The 25648-nt window shown below is 34.4% G+C and overlaps 1 protein-coding gene across 5 annotated transcripts in view; it reads right to left on the bottom strand.

Annotated features, from left to right (window-relative positions):
• Window positions 1–8717: 8717 nt before the first annotated feature.
• The window catches only part of lrrc4ca (leucine rich repeat containing 4C, genome duplicate a), a 283862-nt gene continuing 266931 nt past the window's right edge, over window positions 8718–25648 (bottom strand). For all 5 annotated transcript variants that reach the window (XM_051099845.1, XM_051099848.1, XM_051099847.1 and 2 more), the window contains one exon: window positions 8718–13524. In XM_051099845.1, the coding sequence (XP_050955802.1) occupies window positions 11527–13470 (1944 nt within the window). In that variant the 5' untranslated portion in view covers window positions 13471–13524 and the 3' untranslated portion in view covers window positions 8718–11526. The remainder of the gene's footprint in view (window positions 13525–25648) is intronic.

The following is a 25648-nucleotide window of genomic DNA, read 5'->3' as shown; positions in this document are numbered from 1 at the left end:
TAACTGATTATTGCAGTGATATTTTTTTTAAATTTATATATGCAGGCTATTGCATATATAATATTTGCTAAAATATATTGTGACGCTTTCATATATAGCAATAAATAAATAAATAAGTGTTATTAATGATTGCATATAGTCTTTTTTATTTATATATGCACATTATTGCATAATATTTGCTCAAATATATTGTGATATTTTCACATGTAGCAATAAATGAATAAATAAATAAATAAATGTGTTACTGATGATTGCATTGCAGTGATCATTTTTTTATTTACATATGCAGATTATTGCATAATATTTGCTGAAATACGTTGTGACTTTTCATATATAACAATAAATAAATAGTGCGCTACTGATGATTGCATTGTGGTGATCAATCTTTCTTTATTCATATATGAAGATTAATGCATAATTAATATTCGCTAAAAAATCTATTGTGATGGTTTTCAAATATAACAATAAATAAAAGTGTTACTGATGATTGTGATCAATCTTTTTTTTATTTATATGCAGATGAATGCATAATATTTGCTTAAATATAATGTGACTTTTATATATAGCAATAAATAAACAAACAAACAAGGGCAAAGAAGTGTCACTGATGATTGCATTGCAGTGTGAAATTATACTTTACACTAAAAATAATAAAAATGTAGGTTTTAATGTGACAACACAATATTACAGGAATGTATTTTGTAAATGGCCGCCAGCTTTGCAAGTAAATCTCTGTCTTCAGAGCTCAAACAAAGCTTCTTTGACTATTATTTAAGTATTCCATCTGGTAAATTAAAGTGACAATTTCTTTTTTTCATCATGTCTCCATGATCATTTGTCTTGAGGCCCTAGGAGTCACAAAAAGTGCAAGACGCTCCTCAGAGCCACGCACAGAAGTTCTTCCTCTAATTTAATTATAGCGTATACTCGCTGATATTCAGATCATAGGCGCGCTGGCAAATGCAACTGACATTTGCACTCCACTAGAGGTCTGTTGCTATGTCAGGTTTCACCGGAGAGCAGATGGCCGCAGATGGTTCGTGGAAGCTCTCTCGTGCCCTCGAATTTCCTCTTGATCTGTTCGGCTCCAGGATGGAATCGAGCAGCACATAAACCGGATTAAACAAATACGCGTGTGTCTGTGTCGCCGGAAATTGTTAATCTAAAATCAAGCATCCTCTCAGAACGTGAATCCGGATGTCGTCGTCTTACAATCACAGCGTGTCGGGGAGTTCTAGAGTTATATTTCACAGATGTGTCCGTAAATTTGTAAAAAAAACCCTCATATCTCGGTAATGCCTCATACCTGGCTCTCTCCCTTCATTTCTTGGCCAGTTTTCCCCAAACATTCACACATCTGTGCTCACAAATTGCTTCTGTTACTGCCATTATTACAAGTAGCGGACTACACTGAAGCGGGATATGAAGTGGAACCGAAAATTTACGACCATGTGACATTCTCAAAGTGAACGCTTTGGGGAATTTGTCACAGTGTATGGAGGCAATAGACTATTTACTGTAGAAGTCATTAAACATGCTCAAAGCTCTGGTTTTGCCTCATAAAAAGGACATTTATGAAAACCGCTTTGTATTTCCCAGTCGCCTAATTACTAAGTATTATTAACTGGATTCATAAGTTGACACTAAGTTGTCTGGAGAGCTTCAAAGGAGCCATAAAAAGGCAGACGTCCTGCTGGTGTGTCATTAAAGAGGTTTGTCTAAAATTGCATTCATTGTTCACCGTTAACCCTCTGTTGCTCGTTGCCTCTGGGTAACAAAGGCATTTTCTTCACTTTGTGAGTGTGTGATGCATATAAATGATGGGAATAAAATGGTTAAAAATGAAGGGATTCATAAAAAGGCATTTTTTGCTTGAGATGCACCTCGAAGCTTTTTTCTCCATTCATCAAATGTACGACACATCTTTGTTAGTGGGTAAACTTCATTTTGAAACCGTTACTATCATAAAAATGATTTGCTTGTTATGAGGAATTGTTTAAATGTTTGTTGTTTGGAGACAACAGATAAAGTGGATTTTATATGAACGCAGTCGATAAATTGAAGCCATTATTGAAGCAGTTATTGCATTATATTTACAGTTCATTATTAAATATGTAGATTTTTAGGATTTATTTACCATTTAAATAAAATGTTAACCTTGGATAGTTTTTTAATTTAATTTAATTTAATTTAATTTAATTTAATTTAATTTAATTTAATTTAATTTAATTTAATTTAATTTAATTTAATTTAATTTAATTTAATTTAATTTAATTTAATTTAATTTGTTGTGCACTGTTGCTTCAGGCAAAATACATAAAATGATCTAAAATTTTATTCATAAAAATAATAGTAATAATAATAGCTGTTGTTATTATTTAAATGGATAAATATTACATTTACATAAAAATGTATATATATAATATCTAATATACGAAAAAATGCTAATATAATATTACATCTGCATTCAATTGTTAAATTACTTCAATTTATATATATTACATATATAGTTAATATTTTATTTTATTTGTTGTGCACCGTTGCTTCCAGGACAAAACAACAACAACAACAACAACAACAAAAAAACAAACATAAAATTATCCCAAATTTTATTTTTAATAATAATAATAATAATAATAATAATAATAATAATAATAATAATAGTTGTTGTTGTTGTTATTTTAATGGATAAATATTACAAAAAAAGTATATATAATTTTTAATATACAAAATAATACTTAATATTACACATGAATTAAACTGTTTTATTTTATTTTATTTTATTTTATTTTATTTTATTTTATTTTACTTTACTTTACTTTACTTTACTTTACTTTACTTTACTTTACTTTACTTTACTTTACTTTATTTTATTTTATTTTATTTTATTTTATTTTATTTTATTTTTTGTTTTGTTTTGTTTTGTACAGCGTTGCTTCCAGGAAAAATACACTGAATAATCCCAAATATTATTTTTCATAATGACATAAAAAAAATAAAAATAAAAATAATAATAAATTACACCTGAATTAAACTGTTTACTTTAGTTTAATTACTTAAATTTATTTATATTACATATATAGTTAATATTTATTTTTTATTATTATTTTTTATTTTATTTTGTACAGCGTTGCTTCCAGGAAAAATACACTGAATAATCTCAAATATTATTTTTCATAATGACATTAATAATAATAATAATAATAATAATAATAGTTGTTATTTAAATGGATAAATATTAATTTAAATTAAAAATTACATTATTAAACCGTTTAATTAATTCAATTTATTTATAATACATATATAGTTCATATTTTATTGCATTACATTTAAATAAGAATGTATATCATGTGTAAGATGTCTCTATAAATGTTAATATATAGTATAAGTAATATATATATAATATTTTATATACTAAATAATACTAATATAATTTTACATCTGAATTAAACAATTCAAATAATTACTTCAATTTATTTATATTACATCTATTTTATTTTACATTTTATTTTGTACAGCGTTGCTTACAGGCAAAATACATAAAATTATCCCTATTCTTCTTCTTCTTCTTCTTCTTCTTCTTCTTCTTCTTATTATTATTATTATTATTATTATTATTATTATTATTATTATTATTATTATTAATGGGCTTTTTTTTACCATATTTGTCAGAGTAGGCAGTTCTTGGACAGAATTTGAAGTTGAAGTGTGGACCAGATTTCATTCCATTCTTAAGTTTGGATGTAAGTTTTGAAGTGAATGAAAAGTTTTAAATAGTCTTAAGGAAACCTTAAAAGTTCTTTCGTGTGTGTGTGTGTGTGTGTGTGTGTGTGTGTGTTTTGAAAGTCTGGTGGAATATGAATATGAATAATGTGGCTCTGTAGTGCGTGTTGGCAATAGCGGACTCTGCACACGGTGGAGCGAGGCGTGGTGACGCTCTAAATCGGCCAATTACATCCATTCATCCCTCGTTCATCACTCTGTTTGTCTGTCGAATGTTTGCTGACGGATCAGAGCCGTGGATCCATTCCAGCGCTTTTCCACATGATTAGATGGAACTAATTATTCTCACATCTCACGCTCAGTCTGGAATAAACTAATTACCCGTCTCTTAATGAAGGGAGAAAGCATTCCTGCTAGAATTCCTGCAAAAGCCTTTCAGATCCGCTCCCATCTACAAATATTTAGCTGCAAGTTAATTGGATGTCCAGAAGACTGAAAAAAAAAAAAAACCCTGCAATAACAGAAAACAAAGGAAATAGCATACATGTTAAATGAATGTGGTGTGAGACATTTGTTTTACCTTAGGGAGCAACACATTGCTGTTAATTGCTCGCTTGATTAATAGATCTGATTAAACGAGAGCAGTGATTAACGCATGTGACCAGGAGAGAGGAAGCTCATGTAATTATAACACAAATCATTAATGTAAATATGAAAACAGGATTATGTCGGTTATCTACTGGGCAGGAATGGATCGACCCACAGCAGATATTTATATGTTTTTAATTATATACAGTCTATGACCTGATGTATTAATCAGTTGCTATATATTGTTCACAGTATCCTGTCAGAAAAAGCCTTTTTTTTTTTACAAATGCCAATAAATAAATAAATACACAAATAAATAAATAAATAAACTAATACAAAATAATACTAATAATAGTAAATAAATAAATAAATAATAATAATAATAATAATAATAATAAAAATATAATTACACTTTATTTAAAAAAATAAAGTAAAATAAAAAATATACATGTATATTGTTAATAATAATAATAAAAACAACTACACTTTATTTAAAATATATGATATACACATATGTATTTAATAAAAAATTAATTATGTAAATAACATGTAAATAGTAAATAATATTAATAATAAATAATAATAATAGAACCATTTAAAATTATTAAAATTTTTTAAACGTATTTTACAAATAATATTAATTCTAATTATCTGTATTTAATTATTATTATTATCAATAATACCAATTAAAATTATTACACTTTTAAAAACGTATTTTACAAATGATATTAAATTCTAATTATTTATATTCAATTATTATTAAATGGATTCATATTGAATTTAAATAAATGTTTTACGTATACATATAGTTAATAATAATAATAATAAAAGCATGTATAATTATTACACTATTTAAAATGTATTTTGCAAATAATATTAATTTGAATTAATTATTTATATTTCATTATTATTAAATGAATTCATATTGAATTTAAATGTTTTACATATACATGTATATAGTTAATAATAATAATAATAATAATAATAATAATAATAAAACCATTTCAAATTATTACACTATTTAAAATGTATTATTTCATTATTATTAAATGGATTCGTATTGAATTTAATAATGTTTTTACATACGCATGTATATAGTTAATAATAATAATTAAACCGTTTAAAATTATTACACTTTTTAAAATATATTTTACAAATAATATTAATTATAATTATTTATTATAATTTTAATTATTATTAAATGAATTCATATAAATTTAAATAAATGTTTTACATATACATGTATATAGTTAATAATACCAATAATAATACATATAAATAAAAGCATTTATAATTTAAAAAATATTAATTCTAATTATTTATATTTAAATTGATTCATACTGAATTTAAATAAATGTTTTACATATACATGTATATAGTTAATAATAATAATTAGCATTTAGAAATTACACTACATTATTAAAAATTGCACTTACATTATAATTGAAAATTAGTTTTATATACATATGTATTTAATATAATAATATTATAATAAAAATTGTATTAATTTATATAAATGTATAAATATTATATTTAAATAAACATACACCTGTACATATACATATATACAGCTATAATAAATAAATAATTTAAATAACTTTATATTTATACATGTATATAGGTAATAATAATATATTTTAAATAAAAATGTACATTTATAGCTAATACAGTAAAATAGTTATTTTAAATCTACTTTATTTCATAAATTGACATATTATACATGTTTTATATATTTAAATTGACAAATACTGAACTTCATTTAAAATGTATTGACTGTATATAAATAAAACATTTATTTTAAATTGAATAAAATACAGTAAATTCACAACATTTAAATACAGTATAAACAAGGACAAGCCCAGTTCTCCTTGTGGCCAGTCCATTCCTGGCAATGGGAGTGAATCAGACCTGTCCAGCCTTTAGATCAGCCATCAGAGATCTGGGGCAGTTCTGTCAGGCTCACAAGGGCATGCTGGTAATTTGGTCATAGGCTGTAGGGGCCAAATGTTGCTCATTTTGCCCGGACATATGTGTCCTTCTTTAATCTGCACACATGACCCACAGACCCAGGTTTTCCAAGATCTACTGTAAGCTTCTCACTCCCTGGAGCGTTTTTAAACCACCTTTAGCAAATGCAAACAGACATCTTCCATGAGAGGTATCGAGGGACATCCGTTTTCCTCTTTTTTATGCAGCTATTCAGCATAAAGTTGCACTCAGGACACAACAGGGAGATGAAAGGGAAGATGCAGTGCAGGAGTTCACAGACGGGGCTAATACCGAGCAAGAGAGACGGAAACTCGAGGGAAGTGTTCGGAAAACAATAACATGCCAAGAACGCACGGCGAATTTTAATCAAAACAAAAACGTGCGGTTAATTGCCGCCGAGTGAATTGTGCAGCTCTGTGTAATTGCGCCTGTTGTCTTCGCAAAGATGGCTTTGCTCTCTCTGCCGCCGCTCGATATTGTTAATGAAATGCAAAGATTTGAATGCGCAAATGTGTCAGTCCTTTGCTAGAATCAAAAAACCGTTTGAGCTGAACAACTACCCGGGGAATAACGATTAGCTAAGTAAGAAATTGTCCAAAACATCTTTTTTTCTTATAAAGCTGAAATGTTTACTCACCCTCATGACGTTCCAAACCCGTATGACCTTCTTTCTTCTGTGGAACACAAAAGCATTATTTTGAAGAATTAAACATAAGCATTTGTATTCAAACGAAACAATGTTCTTGCTTCTCGTTTTCCAGAGACAGTCCCAGTTTTTGGTGTTCTGTCCCAAGAGATCACTAATCAGATCATTTATTATTTTTTTATAGTAATAAAAGTAACCCCTAAGTGAACAACAGCCTTTAAACGTACTTAAAATACATAATAGCAATGACGCAATAATTAGTTCAAATGAAGTTTCAGGAGCAAGTAATTATATGGCTTTATCGAACAAAACTGTTAAAATACATAATGTATTATAAACAGTAGCTCAAACGTACATGCGTAACGGCCTGGCGATACTATAGTGAAAGTGTAGTAACCATGATTTTTTGGCATACTGACTACCATTTTACAACAAATACCATGTTTAAACTACGGTTAGTGTAGCAAAAACATGGCTACTTTTTTTGTTACCATGGTTTAACTACAGTAACTATGTTTTTTGGTTTTATTTGTAGTAAAACCATGGTTATTTTTTGTAAGGGATGGGTTGGCAGTATCCCAAAAAACATTTCTGTTGCATTGTGAGTCAACGTTCCAAGAGCAGACCTCTGTGAACTGGCCTTCTGCTCCATAATTAGTCTTAAACCGACAGCCACAGGACAGTTCATCGGAAAATGAACAATGTGAAGTAGGTAAAAAGAAACACTGGACTGAAAAGGCCTGCAAAATACAGAGCCAAAGCCATTAACATATACACAACCAGTCATAAGGGTCAATTTTCTGAAATATTCAATTGATTTACATCGTCTGAATAAATAAGCTTTCCACTGATGTGTGGTTTGTTAGGATAGGACACTATTTGGCTGAGATACAACTATTTGAAATTCTAGAATTTGAGGGTGCAAACAAATCAAAATACTGAGGAAATCACCTTTAAAGTTGTCCAAATGAAGTTCTTAGCAATGCATATAATCAAAAATTAGGTTTTGATATATTTACGGTAGGAAATTTACAAAATATCTTCATGGAACATGATCTTTACATAATAGCCTAATGATATTTGGCATAAAAGAAAAATTGATCATTTTGACCCATACAGTGTATTGTTGGCTATCGCTACAAATATACCCATGCTACTTATGGCTGGTTTTGTGGTCCAGGGTCACATATTTCCTTTTACTATTAAAACGTCAAACAAAGAGTCTAAATCTCCTGAAAAATCAAGGTAAAACTCTAATCTCCTTTAGACGTCTTTCCAAACAGATGTTACGTCTCTCCTCTTAAATATTGCAATTATATTCATTAAAACAGTCAGGCACAAGTAAAACGAGTGGAGCTTCATCTCGCAGGTATTTGTCTCTGAGCACAGCACTGGAAAACAGCACTGCTGTGCTCATCGACGAACACAATGAGGCAGCCAGTGAAATTTATTCATACTGCAACATGCACTACCTCCAGCTGCTTTAGATGAGCTAGGAGGAAACATTTCATGCGTCTTTTCTCAATGCACTCATTTCTAATACTGTCTAAAAACTGTAAACAACTGGTGGAGCCGGTCACACACTAAATACTGCCTATCAACGAAAAACAACCATTCGCGCACAGCACAATGATGTTGTTTTAAGACATTCTGAAGCACTGAAACACACAAATATGCTTTTTCAAAGCTAAAGTGTGTAAAATGTTACATTATTACAAATAATTTTGCTTAAAACTTCTCATTTTGGTGAAAGAAGACCAAGGAGGCGATAGAGAAAAGACAATGATAGTTTATTTGTAACCTTATCTTGTGTATGAACTACAAACTCTGATTTCTATAATCGATCTCCATCTTTTTTTTAAAGGTCATGAAATAATGTTTACATGAAAATCAATCCAGTCGTCTTTTACAGCATATCTCGCTCTCTTTTTTTAAATCTTTTAGAACAGGTTGGCACATGTAAAATTAAAGTTTAAAAAGTTTTTGTTTGTTTTTTTCTTTTTTTTGTTTTTATTTTCAAAATGTATTTTTATAGAAATCTACCACTAGAACAGCATTCCCTCTCAGAGACGAAAAGAAAGAAGTTACGTGAAACAGAGAGAAAAGCATCTCGTTCACTCCTAAACTGAAACCCAAAACACAGATGTGTTTGCATGATGGGACCGAACAAACATACAGAAAAAAATAAAATCACAATAAGTCAAAAAAATTGATCATATTATAAAAAACGACAAAGACCTTTTTCAAAAATTATAACAATTTAAGACAATGATTCAAATCCTTAAAATAAATAAAACGCAACTGAAAACCCAATGACTTGGTTTACTTTTGTGCTAAACTCCATTGACGCTAAGAATTTTGTTTTCGCTTCATGTTCGGATTGACATCAATTTCAGTGACAACGCAAACTAAATCCAGAAAGACAAGGAAATGAACTGAGATTTGAAAGAGCAGCATATTCAGATGAAGAACAGTCTTTTTTTGCACGCTTTGATATCTTGATTAGAAAATGTACCAGATGGCCTTTGCTTCTAGTGGGCAGGAGGTACGCTCAAAAACTTTTCGTAATGATGTGAAATAGCAAAGCTGACAAGCGTAATTGCATTAGATCTTTAAAAATCAGAGTGCATCTGGTGTGTGATCAAAATATGATACGGAAAAGTTCACCAAATGCCACATGGTATCAGTCGGCATCTGTATTAAGACCAGAAACGCGAGAGAAAAATCCCCTTGTCAGTCCCCTGTGCGCTTTGCATGAATTATGAATATCCAAAACGAAAGCTACGAATCTGAATAAAATGTCACAGGTTTACTGGTTTAATTCAGATAACCTATAGACCTCTAGATTGCTTTATAGATTAAATGATGCACTTCAAATGAGTCCACTTTGGCTCTTTCACCCAGCCTCGCTCTCCCATTTGACTCTGAATACATTTAAAGAGTCAAGCCAATGTCTGTCGGCTACTCCCTGCTCCCCCCAACCCCGTCCAAGGTCATTGGTTTCTATAGTGACCGTCTCAGGCCATTCTGATTTCATAAATTAATTCATAATGTCAAGTCATTCCCCCTACAGCCAAAGGCCATTGCGTGTGTAAAGCCGAAGATGGATGTATCATCCTCGGTCTGTACCGAAAATAAACTAAAGTGACTGAATACGATTTAAAAGTTAAAAAAGAATTGCATAACTGTCTAAAAAGATTGACAGCACAGAATGATGGAAGATAGAATATGAAAGAATTCAAGAAAAAAGAACTAGCGAGAAGGGGGAAAAAAAGACAATCGGTTCACGGAATCTCTAAAGACACACCTGTGGCATCTTTGGAAGCCTTAGATCTGAGCCGCACTGACTTTGCCCACTTATTTAGGGGTCTGTGTCTGGCTTTTAGACCATTCCAGAATGAATTCATTCGACTGTATCCATGGTGAGCAAATGGATTGAAATGGAAATGGTGCTACGTCAGTACCAGCTCTATGCTTCTGCCACATTTCCACTCTGTCCGCCTTCAAATAAAGGCCTAGAATCTTCAGCCCCCTGCCCGTATACTGTAGAATTTGGCTTAGAATTAGTGTGCTGCATCTGTGATATGAATATTGGGAAACTTTAGTAGGGTATCAAGGATGAACTTCCACAGGAACCCAAAATGCTATGTTCTCTGAGAAAGAAAATGGAGAAAACAGTTTTAAAAACTTGAGATGCCTCAACATGTATTTAAGAGCATCCCCAAATGCTAACTTAATCCATAAATCTTTTGTTCCGAGCACAGAAATTGTTTGAAATTGCCCTGCATGCATCAAATAGACATGTGCTCATGACATTTGGCCTGGTTTTAAATGGGGACACGTTTCCAGGGCTCCTTGTTCTAAATTTTAGGGTGGAAAAGCCAGGTATACATCTGCATGTAATTTGTAGCAGCCATCCCTGTTGAAAAATTAAGCTTGTCTTCCAGCCTGTCCAGTTTAAAATTGCCCAAAACACCTCTAAAACCAGCCAACAGATGGACCTGACAAGGCTAGGAGACCAACAATGGCCAGTAAAAACCTCTTTTTCAGCAAGGATAACTAAATAATGTGATATGGTCAAATATCTCTAATTGAGGGGAGTCGTGAAATGAATCATTTAGACCGAAAGTATTAACATTAAATGTAAATCTTGAGATTTCAGAAAGATGGGAAGTTTCAGATTCATCTGGAAATGACTTGGGTCCTCACATACAGAGCAATAGATTTAAACAGAGTTTAAAAGCATATTAGTAAACCAACAACCCTTAAAATAACATTAAAAAACATGGAGAAATAATTGCTGGAAAAATAATTGCAGATTACATCTTTTCTTGATTAAACCACAATAGTTATTTTCCTTAAATAAATAACTTCTGTTATGTAAAGACACTTTTGAAACTGTTGACGTACACCCGACTCCCAATGTCCTTTTCTACCTGTCAACATCCTTCTCATACGTCTTGCATCGGTCTACTGTGTCTTTGTTTCGACAATCTTCAAAATCGATATGTCACTTACTGTTCCTTAAGAGTTTTAGAAGTCTTTTTTTTCTTCGTTTAATCCCCATTATGAAAAGCAGTTCAGATCTGGGTTTCTTGTACATTGTCTTTTGAGCTGGCCCGAATTAGCAAAGGTTCGTGGGCAGAGCTGTGTATAGAATTGATGGTGGAGGCATGGTTGTACGCAGTCTTGTAGGCGTTGTAATGATTCAGGTGCTCATGCTCCAGTGGCGGAAGGGCGAGGTGGCCCTCCATGGTAGGTCCACCCGTTACACAATCCTCGTCCACGTTGATGATCTCGATGGTTCGCGTCGGTGCGTGGTGGTTCTGCTGGTGATGCTGTTTGCGCATTTTATAAAATATGATCAGCATGACGGCCGCCATCAGGGTGATGGCCACAAAGCAACCAATGATGATCTTTGTGGTCTTCATGACCTCATCCAAGGTGTTGAGGGAGCCATCAATCAGGGCTGTGACCGGGATGGTGTAGGTCTTGTCAGTGGCCTTGGTGGACAACGGTGTCCGTGCTGTCGTGGTAGTGGTGGTAAAGGAAGGTGGTAAGGTCTCCCAGATTCCAGAAGAAGGAGTGGGGCCACTCTTCTGCTGTACCGTCGGGTGGCCCTCATCATGTGCCGCTTCTGTGGTCTCGACGGTAACTGTAGTGAAGTAACTGAAGGTGCTGTTCTCTGTCGAGGACACGTTGAGCGTAGCCGATGCTGTTGTGTTGCCTGCGGAGTTGCTTACCATACAAGTGTACGTTCCTGTGTCCTGCATTGTGACATTTGTAAAGTTTAACGTCCCATCGTTGAGCACGGAAATGCGTACCTTGTACGCCCCATGCGTCATGATGGACCCGTTGGGTGTGATCCAGCTGACTGAGGTCAAAGAATTCGCTCGACATTTCAGTTCTGCTGCCATGCCCTCAGTCACGTTCAGGTCCGCTGGTGGCTCCACGATCACTGGTGCATAACAATGGAAATAGTTCTGGTCGAGTTCGCCGATGTAGCGCCCTTTGTGGCTGGCAGGTGATGCGCAGCGGGCGCAGCAACTGGTATTGGCCGGCACCATTTCCTTCAGCCACCAACTGAGCCAGAGGATGTCACAGTTGCAGTTCCAGGGGTTGTGGTGCAAGTGTACCCTTTCCAAATGGTGTAGTGGGGTAAAGAGGTCATGGGGCAGGAGGGTAAGGTTATTGTGGGCCAAATTGAGCTCCACGAGCGACTGAAGATCATCGAAGGCATTTCTCTCAATCGTCTGGATCTGCGCATGCATCATCCACAGTTTCTGTAAGTGGACGAGGCCTTTGAAAGACCCTGGTCTAATTATAGACAGCTGGTTTCCTGACATCTCCAACTCATCCAAACGGACAAGAGGAATGAGGTTGGGAATCTCCTTCAAGTTGCACATGCCCAGGTTCAGGTACCGCAGGTTGCTGAGGCCTTCAAAGGCACCTTCTGAGATATACGAGAGCCTTTTCAGCTCGCCCAAGTCCAGCCTTCGCAGCGATGGTACGCGGTTGAAGGCATACGAGGGTATACTCTCGATAGGGTTATTCCTCAACCAAAGCTCTTTAAGTTTGGACAGGTACTCGAAAGCCCCATTGGGGATTGTGGTTAGACGATTATCGAAGAGCTCCAGAGTGTTGAGGTTAGCCAGCCCATTGAAAGCTCCGATTTCAATGTTGCGGATGTGGTTCTTGCTGAGCTGCAGGATCTCCAAGTGCCTTAGATGCTTGAAGCTGTCAACCTTGATCACCTGGATGAGGTTTTCCTGAAGGTTCAGGTACCTTGTGTTGGTGGAAATACCATCGGGGACATCTCGAAGGCCACGTCGCGTACAGATGACCTTGCTGAACTGGTTGCTACAAGAGCAGACGGAGGGGCAGGTCTGCGCTCGCACCAGGCCAGCCACCACCAGAAGCTGCAGGGCCAGTGACAGCACGAACAATGGGTCGGACAGGGCCCGGTTCCACCTAGGACCTCTCATCGTCTGCTGCATCAGGGAGGAGGTCATCTTGTTTATCATTCATAATTCGCTGACACGTTCTCCACTCTTTGGGAATGGTTTTATTAGGCCGAACTGCAAGAAAAGAGAGAAAGAACAATGTAAGGTTTGGACCGTACCAGTGTGGACCACACAGACTAATACAAATTGATGCTAAAATGGATAGATACTATATATAATACACAGTAAAATGGCATTCATATTCAATATTATTGAGTTTCTGTTGCTTATTTGCACATGCTCTCTAGTGCCTGATTCACTAAACAAATTATGCAAATTAGGTAATGCCACAAATACTGCAATAAAAGCTGCACTGCAATCAATTTCCATGCTGCCATTCTCCACCAAAAGGCCAAAACTGTTTAATAAATTCTAAAATTAGCAACGCAATCTTGAGAACATTCTACACACAAACACAGACAAAGGGACACAGGAACAGCCAGTCATTATATAGGTGCTCTAACACTGAAAACAATCCCTGTCTAGCCACTCGAGTCCCTCTAGCCTAGTGAAAGTGAATCACAGACAAAACATTTCTCACACACACGCACAGTAGGTGACCTTGAAAGAGTGTTTCATATCCATTTCATTTTTTTGAGTGTGTGTGGTGTCTGTGAGTTCATGTCTTTGCACGCACAGCACTCTCAATCTAAGTCACATAAAGCTGCACCTCAATATTGGGTCTGCTTTCTCTGTTTCCTCCTCTCCTCAGTCAGGGAGATATGAACTGCCTTGTCTGCCTGTGTCACTTTATTTATTCTTGCAGAGGAGGCATAAATAAAAGCATGGCTTCCCACCTACCAATCCTTCAATCAACCCTACATATCAAGAGCGTTCGGCTCTCAGAGATACTCAAAGGCACGCGTGTGACCAGACTGAGAAAGAAAGTGTGTGTACAAATGTACATGTAACTTTAGCAGGTTTAGCATGAATTTACATATTTAGGCATTTACATCTTACCCAAAACAAGGGGTTTTAGCATTGTATTCATTCATTCATTGCATTCCCTGAGAATCAAAGCCTTAGCATTGCTAGCAGCATGCTAGTTTAAAAACAGTTTCTCTGAGTGTTAGCATGCTGTTAGCTTGTTTTAAAAACTTGTATGGAGACCTTGTTGCTCTGTCTTAACATTTATAACATGAATACAAGGACGAGTTTTATCTAAATGCCCCCTAAAGAAGTCTAGTAGTGAACATGACCCTAAATCTCACTAATTACATAATGCTTCCTCAAGAATGACAAGTCATTTAGACAACCCACTGACTAATCGATTATGAAAATTAGCTGCAAATAAACACAGTACGTTTTCTCCGTAGAGCACTAGAAATGCTGCTCACAGTCTGGTTTGCAGGATGTGTAGGAGAGCTGTTGAACATGGATGTTCTTCCCTGTGGGCATTACAACACCATGTTGAAAGCACTGCAAAACTGTTTGTACCACTTTTCACTCTCTGGCTTGCCTTTCCTCTAACTCTCAGCAGGGCTCTGGGCTTAACCTAATAGTGACTGCCATAACAATCAATTCTTTCATCGCAAATCTACTTGAATTGCTGCCCTGAAGTCTTCAAGACTGCTGGTGAGGATCACACACGAAACATATACTCAGCCGTGTTATCGCTAAATGTTTTGAAGGAGAACGACTCGCAGTAGTTAAACGATATGCCCATTTTTACTTGATTTAATTGAATTTCATGCAGAGATAATTGTAATATGTATCTTGCGTGCAAATGATCAATTACAAGGAAAGATAAAGCTTTAACTTCACAAATCTTTTAGAAAAACTGAAAATCCCTGCCCGTTTCAAGTGCGGGGTCCGGTTTATCTTCACTGATTTGATTTTACACTAATAAAATTGCATAACACAATCTAGGTTGCTCCAAGTAGAGAGAGAGAAAGAGAGAGGAGCAAACGAAAAAGCACTCCACAGAAATCCTGCTGCCTCTCAAACAATGAGCCTGGCAAAATTGGATTTCGTGTGGGAAGGGAATTAGATGAAAAAATGATAAACAAAAAATAAGATTATGAAATGAATACATTTTTAAACTTCTGCCCCAGTACGAGATGATGAAGCAGGCGGTAAACGCTTCAGCAGGGAGGGAGGTATGCAGGGAATCAAGCGGCGGAGGCCTTGGAAGGCGTGAGGTGTAACGAGGTGAATTAATTTTTTCAAATAACATGAAAGTGAATGCCATTGCTGCTGACAACAACGCGGCTGTGTGTTTCTCGGCACAGTGTGAGTTCGAAAAGCTTCTGTGCTTTCCGTCACATGGCGGGGTGAGCAGGGTGAGGTGAGAACAATTATGGCAATCATGCAGTTCTGCACAAGAGAATCAAATGTCAAGAGATGTATTGGATTAATATGGTGTTCACCTTTAAGGAGAGGAGGAGGTAAGGGGAGATAAAGGAAGAAGTATGAGAAGGAGGTGGAAAGGGGAAGAGAAGAGGAGGAAGGAAGGTAAGCAATGGAAGATGAAGCAGTGAAGAGAACTGAAAATGAGGAAGTAGAAGGGAAAATGAACGAGAAAACTGAGAAGGAAAGAGGACAAGATGAAAAAGATGAAAAGGGAAGGAGGAAAATGAGGTAGGGAACAAGAGGAAGGGAAGTAAACAAGAAAAAATTAAAGAGGGGAAGAAGAGAAGTAGAAAGGAAGACAGACAAGTGGAAGGGAAGTAGGAGGGAAAAGGAAGGAAACAAGAAAAGGAGGAAGAGGAGAAGATAAGGAAGTAGAAAGGAAGCAGAAGAAATGGAAAAGGAAAGAAGCAAAAGGAAGTGGAAGGCAAGGTAAAATAATGGAACAGAAAAGAAGTAGAGAGGAAGTTGAAGTCAATGGATGAGAAAAAGGAGGTTAAAGGAAAAAGGAAAGGAAGTCACAAGGAAGGGGGAAATGGAAGAGGAAAGAGAACGAAGAGAAAATGAGAAAGAAACAAAAGAGGAAAATGAAGCAGGAGAGAAGAGGAGTAAGGAAAGTAGCAAGGAGGAGGAAAAGGAAAGAGGAAGGAAGAGGAAAAATAAAGGAAAGAAGGAGGACGGAAAGAGGAAAATAAAGACGAAGAGGAGTAAGCGAAGTAGGAAGGAATAGGAAAAAAGCAAAGAACGGGGAAGGATAAGGAAGGAGAAAGGAAAATAAAGCAGAAGAGAAGAGGAGCAAGGAAAGTAGGAAGGAAGAGGAAAAGAAAGGAGTAAGGAAAGTAAAAAAGAAGAGGAAAAGGAGAGCAGGAAGGAAGAGGAAAAACAATAGGAGGAAGGAGAGAAAAAATGAGGCAGAAGAGAAGCGGAGTAAGGGTAATAAGAAGGGAGTAGTCAGGGAAGTAGGAAGGGAGAGGAAAAGAAGGAAAGAGTAAGGAAAGTAGGAAGGAAGAAGAAAATGAAAGAAGCAGAAAGAAAGGAAAATTAAGCAGAAGAGGAGGAAGGGAAGTAGGAAGGGAGAGGAAAGAAAGCAAAGGAGGAGGAAGAGAGAAAAATGAAGCAGAAGAAAAGAGAAAGGAAAGTAGGAAAGAAGAGGAAAAGAAAAGGATGAAGGAGAGAGGAAATAAAGCAGAAGAAAAGAGAAGTAAGGGAAGTAGGAAGGGAGAGGAAAAGGAGGAAAGAGTAAGGAAAGTAGGAAGGAAGAAGAAAAAGAAAAGGAAGAAGTAGAGAGGAAAATGAAGCAGAAGAGGAGGAAAGGAGAAGAAAAAGAAAACGAGAAAAGAGTAAGGAAAAGAAAGAAGGAAGAGGAAAAAGAAGAGCAGGAAAATTAAGCAAAAGAGGAGGGGAGTAAAGGAAGAAGGAAGTGAAAGGAAAAAGAAAGCAAAGAAGTAGGAAAATAAAGCAGAAGAGGGGTAAGAAAAGTCATAAGGAAGAGGAAAAGAAGGAGGAAAGAAGAGGAAAAAGAAAAGGAAGATGATGTAGTAGAAGGTAATAGGAAAATTAAGTAAAAGAGTGAAGGGAGAAAGAGAATAGGAGGATATTAAAAGGAAGAGGGTGAATGGAAGAAGGAGAGGATAATGAAGCAGAAGAGGAGTAAGGTAAATAGAAAGGGGAAGGAAACTAGAACGAGAAGAGCAGGAAGGGGAAGGTGAAGAGGAAGTACAAGAGAAACAAAACAAAAATAGCAGGCTTCCACATGTGCATTGGCTCGTCATTTGGCAACACACATGCAGATGACAGCCGGGCCACAGATGCCAGTGATGCTGACGGGAGCGGGTAATGCTGAGCCGTGAGTAATGCTGTCATTTAACAAACATGTCATATCAAAACTGCTCTATTCAAAAACCTAAGGTATTAAGAAAATAAAAGATCTCCTTTAGATTTTTCAGCACAGTCAGAGAGAGGCCCTATGCCAGGTTTCATTTATCTGCAGGCCAGCTGGAGCACAATTCATAGGTATGCTGGATAGCATCAATAAACTATCATAGTTCAACCATTGGTTTACAAGACTGGGAATTGCTTCATATAAAAGAAAGCGGGATGGAAAGTTCTCCACAGGGTCATCCATCTACAGCCGGATGAACAGCTTATGGACTGTAGAATCACCAAGATACCTGCAGCAACAGCGGTAACCTTCAGATGTTACGGTCAGGTGCAACAAGACCAGGAATACCATACAAGCCAGAGTGCTCTTGCTAATATTTATAACTGATGTTCCACAACATTACTAGGTACTTTGTCTATTTTTTGCTTTGCCTAACAAAAACATTTCCAAACAAAGACAAAGCAGAATCAACCAAAGTAACAACATTCTTAAACAAATTAGTGCTTCATTCCTCGATGAATCAATGTTTTGAACAAATTGGATGAGTGAATGCCTCAGTGACTCAGTTAGAGTCATTCATTCATATCAATGTTTTGAACTAAACAACTGAAAATGGTTTAATGACTAATGAAGATGGTACTTTGTTTATTCCTAAATTAATCAGTGTTTTTGAATGAATAGATGAGTGGATGTTTCACGCACTCACGCATAAGGAGTCATTTGCTTCATTCCATCAATATTTTGAACAAACTGGCTGAGAATGATTTAAAGACTCAGTCATAAAAATTCACTCTGAATAGATCAGTGTCTTGAAATGATTAGTCGAGTTATGATGCAGTGACTCACCCATAAAGAGTCATTTGCATCATTCTTGAATGAATTAGTGTTTTTAAATGAATTGGATGAGTAAATGCTTCAGTGACTCACTCATAGCGCTTCATTCCTCGATGAATCAATGTTTTGAACAAATTGGATGAGTGAATGCCTCAGTGACTCACTTAGAGTCAATTACTTCATTCTTGAGCAAATCAAGGTTTGGAACTAAATGACAGAACGATTCAATAACTCACTTACAAAGATGGTTTATTCCTAAATTAATCACTTTTTTGAATGAACAGTATGTGTAAATGTTTCAGTGGCTCACTCATAAAGAGTCATTTGCTTCATTCCAACAATGTTTTGAACAAACGGTCACTTGTTTAATTTCTGAATAGATCAGTGTTTTGAAATAATTAGTTGAGTTATAAAACAATGAATCACCCATAAAGAGTCAACTGCATCATTCTTGAATAAATCAGTGTTTTTCAATTAACTGAATGAGTAAATGCGTCAGTGATTCACTTAGAGTGCTTCATTTCTCAGTGAATCAATGTTTTGAACAAATTGGATGAGTAAATGCCTCAGCGACTCACTTAGAGTCATTTACTTCATTCCTGAGCAAATCAATCAAACAATTATCAGTGTTATTGAATGAATAGTCTGCATGAATGTTTAAGTGGCTCACTCATAAAGAGTCATTTGGTTCACTCCATCAATGTTTTAAACAAACTGCCTGAGAATGATTCAAAGACTCACTCGTGAAGATGGCAACTTGTTTAATTTTTGAAAGGATCAGTCTTGAAATAATTAGTTGAATTAATGCAATGACTCACCCATTAAGAGTCATTTACATTACAATTGAATGAATCAGTGTTATTAAATGAATTGGATGAGTAAATGCTTCAGTGACTCACTCATAGCACTTCATTCCTCAGTGAATCAATGTTTTGAACAAACTGGATGAGTGAATACCTCAGCAACTCACTTGGAGTCATTTACTTCATTCCTGAGCAAATCAAATGAGAATGATTCAATAATTCACTCATAAAGATGGTCCCATTTTTCATCAATGTTTTGAACAAACTGGCTGAGAATGATTCAAACCCTGGTGAAAAAAACAGCATATGCTGGTAGGTATGTTTTGATGCTGGAATGCTGGTTAGGTATGTTTTGATGCTGGTTTATGCTGGTCCTTTGCTGGTTCATGCTGGTCAAGGACCAGCAACATGACCAGCAAAAACCAGCAAAGGACCAGCTTAAACCAGCTAAGGACCAGCATTTACCAGCGTTTAAGTTTTTAAAAAGAATCAGTCTTGAAATAGTTGAGTTATGATGCAGTTACTCACCCGTAAAGAGTCATTTGCATCATTTTTGAATGAATCAGTGTTTTTTAATGAACTGGATGAGTAAATTTTTCAGTGACTCACTAACGCTTCATTCCTCAATGAATCAATGTTTTGAACAAACTGGATGAGTGACTCACTTAGAGTAATTTACTTCATTCCTTAGCAAATCAATGTTTAAACTAAATGACTGAGAATGATTCAATAAGTGATTCTGAATGAATAGTATGAGCGAATGTTTCAGTGACTCACTCATAAAAAATCGTTTGCTTCATTTCATCAGTTAGCTGAAAATGATTCAAAGACTTGTTCATAAAGATGGACACTTGTTAAATTTCTGAATGGATCACTGTTTTGAAATAATTAGTTGAGTTATGATGCAATGACTCACCTGTAAAGAGTCATTTGCATCATTTTTGAATGTTTTGAACATCATTTGAGTGATAATTCAATGACTGATTCACAAAAACAGTCACTTGTTTCATTCCTGAATGAATCAGTGTTTTAAATGAATTCACTGACTAATTCATAAAGACTTTAAGACTTTAAAGCCACCTACTGGCATAACGATGCAATTTCTGATCCGGATTCAAGGGCCAGAAAAAAAAACACTGTATAATTAAAATTCATTACATCAGTTAATGTAAACAATAATCATTGGTACAAGGTAGATCATTTCACTTCCTAAAAACAAAGCTCCCAAAAAGGTCGTCCACCAAGTAAAGAGAGCTTCTCCCGAGGACTCTCAGTAATCCTGTGAGTTCTGCAGAGAGGAGGATCTTGGTTCCACTAAAAAACAGGGATGAAAAGGATGAGTCATGCCAAATCAGTAAAAAGCAACAGTGTTTCATTTATAGGGCATTGCGGAACTGCAGCTCTTTCGAGCACTGGGAGAAAAGGCAGAAAAAAGGGGGAAAATAACTGCATCCATCACTGTACGCTCAAACTCGGGAATGATACGGAACGAAGTATGTGGGCTCCGTCAGACGGTCGCAACTGGAGGTTACGGCGAGGAAATGGGTTTTGGCAACGGCAAAAACAAAAGCAGACTATCTGTTAGCACCGCGCAAGTCCAGACCCCCGCGGCGGTGGCAGGTGGAGACGCACTGGCAGGGAGAGTGGTGGAAAGGCCCCCACAGAGAAAGACGAGGCGAGCGCTGTCAGAATAACTCGCCTGATGAGTCTGCGAGAGAGGAAATGAAAAGAGGTGTCTGGATGTACACAATGACAACACGGAAATACATGAAGGCTGAAAGATAAGGGTGATATAAATACTGGAGCTCATTGAAGGGACAGACGGCCTAATGAGACGCGGGATACAAGCAGGTCAGCTGCATTTTTTACAGCATGGAAATTAAGGGGAGAACGGGGTGCAATAAAATGGTGGAGATGCCATTAAGGTGGATTCTCTCTCTCTTTAACATCATTCCCAAGCAGAGCATAGCCAGTGCCGCAGCTGGATAAAGTGCATTCAATACCAACCAAGTACAGATGATGAATGATTTCCAAAAAAGAGAAAAAGAGAATTACTTTGACTCTAGGTTTCTGGATCGCAGAGATGTATGAATGCACAAACAAACAGATAAATAAGCAAATAAATAAACAGACACAAAATCATCATCAAAAAAAAAAAAAGCTTAGCAGCCAGTAATCATTAGATTAAAAATCAATAAATGATTTTGTTTATTTTAACTTGATTACAATTTAAAAAATAAATAAATTAATTAATTAATTAATCTTAATAATAATGAAAATAACAACAACAACAACAACAACAATAATAATAATAATAATAATAATAATAATAATAATAATAATATTTTAAAGAGCTTAACAGCTAGTGATCATACTAATGACAAACTAATTATTTTTAATTTATTAAAAATAATTAGATTAATTTAAATTTAATTAATTAATTTCATTCATTTTAATTTGATTACAATTTAGCATTCTTGTTCCTAGGAACATAATAATAATAATAATAATAATAAATATATATATATATATATATATATGTATACACTAAGTGCTTAACAGTCAGTTGTTCTTAATAATAGTAAGAAAAATAATAATAATAAATTCTATTTTTTTAAAGACCTTAACAGCCAGTGATCATACTAATGACATACTAATAATTTTAATAATAATAATAATAATAATAATAATAATAATAATAATGATAATAATAATAATAATAATAATATGACTAAAATTTTATTTTTAAGCAGCTTTACAGCCAATTATTATTATTATTATTATTATTATTATTATTATTATTATTATTGTTGTTGTTTATTATTATTATTATTATTGTTTATTATTATTATTATTATTAAATATTGTATTTAGTTAACTAAAGAGCTTTACAGACAGTAATTATTATTATTGTTACTAAAAAGTGTATTTTTTTATTTTATTTTTAAAGAGCTTAACAGCCAGTGATCATACTAATGACATACTAATAATTTTAATAATAATAATAATAATAATAATAATATAACTAAAATTGTATTTTTAAAGAGCTTTACAGCCAGTTATAATCACAAAAAAAAAATATTTTTTTAAAGAGCTTAACAGCCAGTGATCATACTAATGACATACTAATAATTTTAATAATATAAATAATATTAATAATAATAATAGTAATAATATAACTAAAATTTTACTTTTAACGAGCTTTACAGACAATTATTATTATTATTATTTTTTTTTTTAAATTGTAAGTTGTAAGCAACCCTAAATTATGTAAATAATGACAGAATTCATAGTTTCAAACAAATGATCTGTAGATGGTGCAACACAATTAGACTGACCCATTAATGCACATAAAACCTAATTATCAAAGACACAAATACACGCTCAAGTAGGACATTCACTTGGACAAACTTCTTACCAAGACATTCAGGGTTAAGTTTAGTGCTTGGATTTGAGGCTATGACCAACAAAGGACGCTGACCCAGGATCATGTCGCATTTGAGTAAATCATGTTGCGATGACCATTTCATCACACAAACAAATCAGTCAGCATCTATTCCCACTGACCTTGAAGACACACAGTCTCCCTAAATCAACACAACGCGCCTGACAACTTTTGCCTTGGCGGCTCCAGCTCCAAATCCCGCTAATTGAATTAAGTTCCCATTTTCCATTCCGCACGAGTTAAACTGAAGCATCGTAATTCTGCAACAGAACAGGCACTTCCAAAGTAACAAGTGGCCATCTGGCATCTTCTGTATTCCAGAACTCTTTTCACAAACCGCACTGTTTATGCAAATGAGCTCCATCTTCAAATTAGCATCTCCGCAAATACATCACTTCCCCGGACACGCCCCCTTACGACGAGCCACGCCCCCTTCCCCGGCGCCAGATATATCCCTCCCACTCATTTCAACGGGCGCCGCGCAAAGTTTCTGCTCGACGTCTCCTTGGTGACCGCTTTTTCAGCTGGCACTGATTTACTTCCTGTCCTTGGTTGCCATGCCAACCCTTGCAAGGAGGCGCCTTCGCTACACAGGCATGATGGAGACAAATTGTGAAGAAAATCATCTCAATCAACACCGAAACCTTCATTTTTAATTAGTCTTAAAATACATCTTGACATGAAACGGTGACTCGGCGTGAATCTAACGCAGGAAAAAGACACTCTGAATAGAAATCCACCGTTTAATTGAGACAGTCTTGGATTTTCCTATCCGAACTCACTCTATTCCTGACACCGAACGAGTTTTGCATTGTTAATGTCTTCACAATAAGACGCCCTGAAAGCATCTCTTCACTAGACTTGATTAAAATGTCAATAAGAGAAGCAATCTTCTCTCTGCCAATCCAACAAACAGACAAAGCTCAGTGTCCTGTGGCAATTTATCCATTTCTATTCATATTCAAAACCCCTAGTGGATATTTCGCCCCTTATTTTAGCGAAATGTCCAATGACCGGTGATTGAAATACATTAAATAAACAGATACGGCACAAATGCCGCACGGTCTTTTGCTGTTGACGGTTGGGGGATTTTTTAAAAGACGATACTGTCAGCGTTTTGCGAAGCTGAAATGGCTGAGGGGTATTTTGGGGATGAATTTCTGTGCTTGTCAGAGCAATAAAGTAGAACGGAGCGCGAAAGAGAAACGGCTCGCACGCAGCGGGATTGTATGATGTAAGCCGCTCTTATGTAAAACGCTCCCTAAAAGTTCATTCATGTAAATTGGCTGGTGGAGGGCTTGATTTGCACAGACGTTCATCCATTTGCAGGAATTATCGTGATTATACAAAGGGCAGGTCTGCGGGGAGACATTGCTCCGGGAGTAAATCTAAAGTAACTCCAGCGGACCCATTTATGGGAGCAGTTAACTAGCCATCTGAATAATTGTGGCTTTGGTGGATGCATCTCATTATGGTCTTGTTTTTTAGTAAAAACATATTTAAATATCCTTAAAACAAGACACGTTTACTTGAGATGGGAAATGCTTGTGGTATTAAGCTTTGCGTTCAAAGATTGTGTTTTTAAAATACACTGGATAAAGTTGATTTTTTTTTTTCAAGAAATTGAGGTATATGTATATTATTTTAAGTTTAACTTAACCTAAAATAATGATTGAACAAATATTGTTTTAATTCTTTATATATTTAGCATTTATTTACATTTAAATAAATAAATACATAATTTATTTAAAAAATAATTATTAAAAAAAAAAAACACTAAGAAAAAAAAAAAAATTAACATTTACTTATTCTGTGAAAACTAAATTATCTTAAAACCTTTCAACATTTTTCAAATTAAAGTACATTTATATTTTTTAATTTAAGTTTATATATATTTACCGCAATATAAATTATTCATGTTACCTAGGGTGACCATAAGTGCTCTTTTTATAACCTTAAAAACATCCGGTCGAGGTTTTTAAATTGCCAGAAATGTCCAGGATTTGGCTAAAAGTATTGAGTAAGTTATTTTTAAAGATTTTAGATACTCTGCAATAATTAGGATATTAACCTAAAATAATTATTTAAAAATATATTGTTTTAATGTATTAGAATTTATTAAATAAATATTTATATTTATCATTTATTTACATATAAATAAATAAATAAATAAATACTATGGAAAAAAATAATTTATATTATTTATATTATATTATTAATTTATATTATTTTAATTTGAAGTTTATATATTTTTACTGCAATATAAATTTTTCACGTTATAAGTCCTCTTTTTATGACCTTAAAAAAGCATCCGGTCTGGATTTCTAAATTGCCTAAAATGTCTGGGATTTGGTTTTTGGCTAAAATGTTGTGTAAATTATTTTTAAAGATTTTAGAAAGTCTGCAATACTTTTAATGAACTTAAATACTAAAATTAACTTAAAATAATAATTTAAAAAACATATTGTTTTAATGATTATAATTTATTGAGTAAATATTTATCATTCATGTACATTTAAATAAATAAATAATTTATTAAAAATAATTAATAAAATTATAAAAATATATAAAAATATAAAAAATAATTTATAATATATATATATATATATATATATATATATTGTTTTAGTTATACTTTATGGTTTTGATATATTTGTCATTTAAATAAATAAATAAAGCAGTTTTACATTATAGTAATTTTTTAATAAGTTTATAGTTCATTCAGATTACATAGTCTACCTACCAAAAAAAACAAAAAAAAAACAGCACTAACCCTCCAACCCCAGCATTGTTGCCATTCGACTACACCATTATTATAATGCTGTATTCTGCAATAGGTCACACACTTACGTGATACGGTGTGAATCAATCCTGACCCTTTGACCT

Source organism: Labeo rohita, chromosome 25, assembly GCF_022985175.1.
Source record: "Labeo rohita strain BAU-BD-2019 chromosome 25, IGBB_LRoh.1.0, whole genome shotgun sequence".
In the NCBI taxonomy this organism is placed as follows: Eukaryota; Metazoa; Chordata; class Actinopteri; order Cypriniformes; family Cyprinidae; genus Labeo; species Labeo rohita.
This window is presented reverse-complemented; position numbering and strand designations above follow the sequence as displayed.